The sequence below is a fragment of the Myotis lucifugus genome, unplaced genomic scaffold (genome assembly GCF_000147115.1).
Source record: "Myotis lucifugus unplaced genomic scaffold, Myoluc2.0 scaffold_208, whole genome shotgun sequence".
In the NCBI taxonomy this organism is placed as follows: Eukaryota; Metazoa; Chordata; class Mammalia; order Chiroptera; family Vespertilionidae; genus Myotis; species Myotis lucifugus.
This window is the reverse complement of record NW_005871256.1, coordinates 2250864-2256511: the sequence shown is the minus strand read 5'-3', so window position 1 is coordinate 2256511 and position 5648 is coordinate 2250864. Positions and strand designations below refer to the sequence as shown.

Here is a 5648-nt window from a genome sequence, read left to right as displayed (position 1 = left end):
AAACACGACCTGGTGCTCTCAGAGCTGCTTTTTGGACGGGGTCTACTGGTTGTTAGGAAAAAAGCAATTGTTCCTCATTCCGGATAGGAAAAGACAAACCACATTCCAAAGACCTAAAGCCCAAAACTTTTTTCCCTGATTACCTAAAACCAGGGCCGCCAAAAGGGGTTCCGACCCTCTTGCGGCTTTTGGCCCCTTGAGTGTGGCTCTTCCACAAAATACCATGTGCGGGCAGCACTTACAGTGCGATTGAAAACTTCGTGGCCCATGCGCAGAAGTCGGTATTTTGTGGAAGAGCCACACTCAAGGGGCCAAAGAGCCGCATGTGGCTCGCGAACCGCAGTTTGCCGACCACTGGCCTAGAATAACTGAAGACTAAAAGGGCAACTAGGAAGCGGTAAACTAGGTTTAACTAAATCTTTCCTAATGGGAAGCAAAGCCCTGAATAGTGTTCCCAACTACTAACAGCTATTAGCTACTAGATCAAGATAACAGACAGCTGCCCTAGCCAGTGTGGCTCAATTGGTTGAGCATCATCCCAGGCACCAGGAGTTCACCAGTTCGATTCCTGGTCAGAGCACATGCCTGGGTTGTGGGCTCGATCTCCCAGAGGGGGCGTGCAAGAGTCAGCGATCGATGTTTCTCTCTCACATCTGTTTCTCTTTCTCTCCCTCTCCCTTCCCCTCTCTCTCAAATCAATAACTTCCTTTTCTTTTCTTTTTTTAATGGAGACTGTTTGTCAGTCCTTGAGGGCAAGAGCCAAGGGCAGAGCAGGAACCTGGAAGAGAAAATCGGCTTTGAGCAGCTCTGCAGAGCAAGCTGCTCACCAGGGCGAGGCCCGAACTGCCCCGAGTGGAAATCAGGGCCACAGCTTTTGCCCCAATTCAACCAGAGCTGGGAAGCTACTTATTGGGTGTCTTCACTGGGAGTCTGCATAAAATCTGACCACAGGGACAAGGGCTTCTCCCAGCTGAAGTCCAATGCCATCTAATGGCCACCTGAGGACCCCTCCTGGCATCTTGCTAAGGAAGTCTCCAAATCCTCACCACGCCCGGCTGGTGTGGCTCAGTTAGATTTGATTCCAGTTCGGGGCACATGCCTGGGTTGTGGGCTCGATTCCGTGTGGGGTGTGCAAGAGGCAGCCGATCAGTGATTCTCTCTCATCATTGATGTTTCTATCTCTCTCTCCCTCTCCCTTCCTCTCTCTGAAATCAGTAAAAATATATTAAAAATAAAAATAAAAACCTCACCGAGAGCAGGCCCGAGGGCCCACCTCCTAGTTGGAGGCACTGAGGACACATCACACTGAGGAAGGCCCGTTGCCAAAATGTTTCATTTGAATCTTCTCAGAAGGAAACAAAGAAATCCAAATTGAGGGACATTCTGCAAAACAACAGGCCCAAGCTCTTTAATCAGTCAGTGCCCTAAGACATGTTTTTAAACGCTGGGGACTGTTCTAGAAAAGCGACAGGACAGCTCCGTGCGATGCATGCTCCTGAGCTGGATCCTGCGTTCTCCCGACCCCCCAGGGGGAGAGGAGGCTCCCAGAGACATAACTGAGACCAGCAGGGAGGTCTGAACACGGGCCATCTGAGAGACGGCCAACCGTGTCCTCCGGATACTCCATTCTCAGGTGCGGCAAGGATGCCGTGGTTATGTAAGCGAAGGGCCTGTTCTGAGGAAGCACGTGCGTAAGCACTTGACATTGGCAACAAACGCAAATCTCAGGGAAAAACACCTGTGAGTGTGGACAGGAGGGAGGAAGGGCAGAAGGGGCAAACATTATCCATCGGGGAGTCCAGCTGAGCTACGTACCTGACGACAGGTCGTAAAGCGCGGTGACGGAGGTGATGAACTGGCAGCAGAAGCGAGGGCTGGCGCTGAAGATCTGCCTCAGCGTCTGCACGGAGCCGGGCACCAAGCAGCAGTAGTCATCCACCAGGGCCCTGGCCAGCCGCACGCAGTAGACCACGGGCGTCCGCTGCAAAGAAGCCACAGCGCGTGACCACGGGGGTCGCGGGCTGGCGACCAGCAGCTGCGCACATCTGGTGAAACCCGGCCCCCAGCCCTGGCAGAACCCTCCAGCGGGCAAGGACCTGGAGGTCTGGCTCTGCCGCAGGGGTTGGCAAACGCCAGCCCGCAGCCCAACTGCACCCCTCGGCTGCTGTGAACGCGGTGGTCCTGGCACAGCCCTGCGCACAGGCTTGCCTACTGTCTCAGGCTGCTGTGACAGACACGACAAGATCCGCAAAGCCTAAGATATATATTATCTTGCCTTTCCGTAAAAGGCCTGCCGAGCCTTGCTTCGAAGTTTCCTTAGGAAAAGATCATTTCTGACACCTTCTGTGAACCTGCAGTTGAGACTCCAACGGTAAAAATTGACGGCTGCTCCCGCCTAAAGGGCCCGGAGAGTCTGGGAACTATCTCGGGGGTGAGAGCGGCCCCTCCATTCTTACAGCTCTGCCCTCCCACAGGCTTCCCTGCCACTTTCCGGTCCTACATCCCCACCCGCCCCGGCCTTCTCTCTCGCACTCAGGTGCCGATCTGTAAGTACTGCCACGTTCAACGGCTGCTCGGGACGCCACAGTCCCAGGCCCCTACGTGGCCTCCAGGGCAAACTGCAAGGAGACAGCGAGCCAGACGGTCCATTCAGGCTAAACCAGGGGTGGGCAAACTTTTTGACTCGAGGGCCACAATGGGTTCTTAAACTGGACCGGAGGGCCGGAACAAAAGCATGGATGGAGTGTTTGTGTGAACTAATATAAATTCAAAGTAAACATCATTACATAAAAGGGTACGGTCTTTTTTTTTTTTTTTAGTTTTATTCATTTCAAACGGGCCGGATCCGGCCCGCGGGCCGTAGTTTGCCCACGGCTGGGCTAAACACTGCCCACGACACCGCACCACCCACCTCTGCCTTTCCCCGGGAGGAGGCTGCAGCCCCTCCCAGTGCGGCAAACCCCGACCCAGACCACAGAGACCCCGTCCTGCTGTTCAGATCTGCTCTCCTGCTGCCAGAATGCCAGCACGACTGCGCCGTGAGAGAGAGAGAAAATCCTGTGATGGTCACAAGATGCTAAGCTTGACTTCACTAGGCTGTCAGGGATAGAGGTAATCTTGAGGTTAAAGACAGCGCACACGATCAATTCAGATGCCCCAGAAATCATGCTGATGAGAATTAAGGCACAGACTCCACTGAGATTTGCCTCTGTACTACAAACAAAAATGTATCTTTTTGCTAGCCAAAATTCTTAAAAATTAATTTTAGAGAGAAGTATCGATTTATTGTTCCACTTGGTTGATTCTTGTATGTGTCCTGACCGGGGATCAAACCCACAACCCTGGCGTATGAGGACGATGCTCCAACCAACTGAGCTACCCAGCCAGGGCTTGCTAGACACATTTTAACGATAAGAAAGATTACAAGATGCCCTGGCCCGGTGGCTCAGTTGGTTGGAGCATCACTCCATACACCAAAAGGGTGCCAAGTTTGATTTGGGTCAGGGCACACACCTAGGTTGCAGGTTCAATCCCCTGGATATAGGAGGCAGGCAATTGATGTCTCTCTCTCACATAGATGTTGCTCTCTCTCTCTCCAAAAAATCAATAAAAACATATCCTTGGGTGAGGATTTTTTTAAAAAAGTTACAAGGAAAATATTTAAATACAATTTTTAAAAATCATTTCAAGAAGCTGGGAATGAACAGGTTTGTGAAACTGAATGCAATAAATTCTGTTAGCATCGCTGAGAATATTAATAAATCTCACTTAAGCCCTAGCTGGTTTGGCTCAGTGGACAGAGCATTGGCCTGCGGACTAAAGGGTTCTGGGTTCGATTCCAGTCAAGGGCACATGCCCAGGCTGCAGGCTTGATCCCCAGTGAGGGGTGTGCAGGGGACAGCCAATCAATGATTCTCTCTCATCATTGATGTTTCTATCTCTCTCTCTCCCTCTCCCTTCCTCTCTGAAATCGATAAAAATACGTTTTTAAAAAATCTGTTATTACTCTAAGTAGATTATCAAATTTTCAAAGACTCTAAGTAACAAAAAAGGAAAACAAAATGCATCTTCCGAAATACCATCTAACAAAACATCAACTGTAAAGAGACACTTTTCCTTTGATATTTACAACACTCTAGAGCCCTAGCCGGTTTGGCTCAGTGGATAGAGCATCAGCCTGCGGACTGAAGGGTCCCAGGTTTGATTCTGGTCAAGGGCATGTACCTCGGTTGCGGGCCCAATCCTCAGCGGCGGCCGTGCAGGAGGCAGCCAACTGATGATGTTCCTCTCTCATTGATGTTTCTATCTCTCTATCCCTCTCCCTTGCTCTCTCTCTAAAAAGTAAATAAATAAAAACACTCTGGAAAGCTCTTATGTCCCTCTCCGTTAGAACAGCCACCCACTCTGTAATGTCATCCTAGGACAATGCAAACAACACCCATGCCGACCGACCTAACTGTATAGAAGACAAGCAAACGTGCCACAGTGACACGTAATGATCTTAAAGAAACAAATCCTACCTCTGAGGCTGCATGCGGAGCTGTTTTCACAACCCCACCTATCACTTTCAACTAAGAAAAGGGATTTTTCACTTGTTCCGAAGACAGAGCCTTTCTTTTTTAAACTAATGTTCCATCACAAGCTACTGTTTTCTCAAGAATGATTATTACTTGTATGTAAAGATAGGTCTGGGGCATCAGCATACAGGGTAGTGACATCCAGTAGACAGATAGCACGCGGCAAAGGCCTCTCAAGAAACCCAATTAATTGAACATTCCTCCCCCGGGACTGGGGAGGAGGCTATTTCCAGAGAAGTACCTGGAGCCAGGAGGCCGCGCACTCCAACACTGGGATTCGACACACAGCCACTGCCATGGAGACCAGTTTCCCCAACAAGCTCATCCGGCTGTCATCCGCTTTGTTCCCTTGGGGGCTGAAAAGGGACGAGAAAATAATCTGCCGGACAGAGTCCTTGGATTGGTCCTGGAAATAATTGCACATGATTTCAAGAAGTTGAAGCTCCTGAAGTGAATTCAATCTCTATAAAAACAAACCCGGGAGAAGCGATGAGACACTTGGCTTCAGCATGCACATTCATTCAGACAGTAAGAACACAGGGCCGCTCCCTTCCCCAGGGGACCCCCCCCCAAGCCCGGTGCCAGGGGGGGCACCTCTGCCGTTACTCCCAGGAAAGGCCACTGCACAGCACTGTGCACCCTCCCGGGCCCTCAAGGTGTCTCCCTAACGCCAGGGCAGCACGGCTGTCACCGCCGCGCCAAGCGGGCACACGGCGGAGCCATGCCCAGGACCCAGGGAGGTCGTTAGGGCTGCGAGGAGCCAGGCCACGGGCGCGAGCGAGCCCGGCTAACATCGCCGCCGCGACGGGGAGAGGGCGAAGCGCCCTCCGGCCGCGGTCCCCCGGCCGCCCAGCCGCCGCACCTTGGGCTGCGCGCCGCGCTCCTTGGGCACCTGGTACACGAACTCCTCGAGCAGCTCCACGGGGCCCTTGTCCACGAGCGGCAGCGGCGCGCTCTGCAGCTGGCTGCTGAAGTAGATGTCAGGTGGTACAGCACCTCTTGGCGCGCTCAGCGCGTCCCGCGCAGCAGCGAGTGGCGGATGTCGCTCATGCGCGGCCGCCGCGTCCGGGC

General features: G+C 52.4%; 1 protein-coding gene across 1 annotated transcript in view; it reads right to left on the bottom strand.

The window, feature by feature from the left end:
* Positions 1–5641, bottom strand: part of CUNH7orf26 (chromosome unknown C7orf26 homolog) — a 12255-nt gene extending 6614 nt beyond the window's left edge. Inside the window, exons 1-3 of the mRNA XM_006097704.2 lie at positions 5440–5641; positions 4819–5040; positions 1816–1981 (exon numbers count right to left, since the gene is read on the bottom strand). Coding sequence (XP_006097766.2) covers positions 1816–1981; positions 4819–5001 — 349 coding nt within the window. The 5' untranslated portion in view covers positions 5002–5040; positions 5440–5641. The remainder of the gene's footprint in view (positions 1–1815; positions 1982–4818; positions 5041–5439) is intronic.
* Positions 5642–5648: the final 7 nt, after the last annotated feature.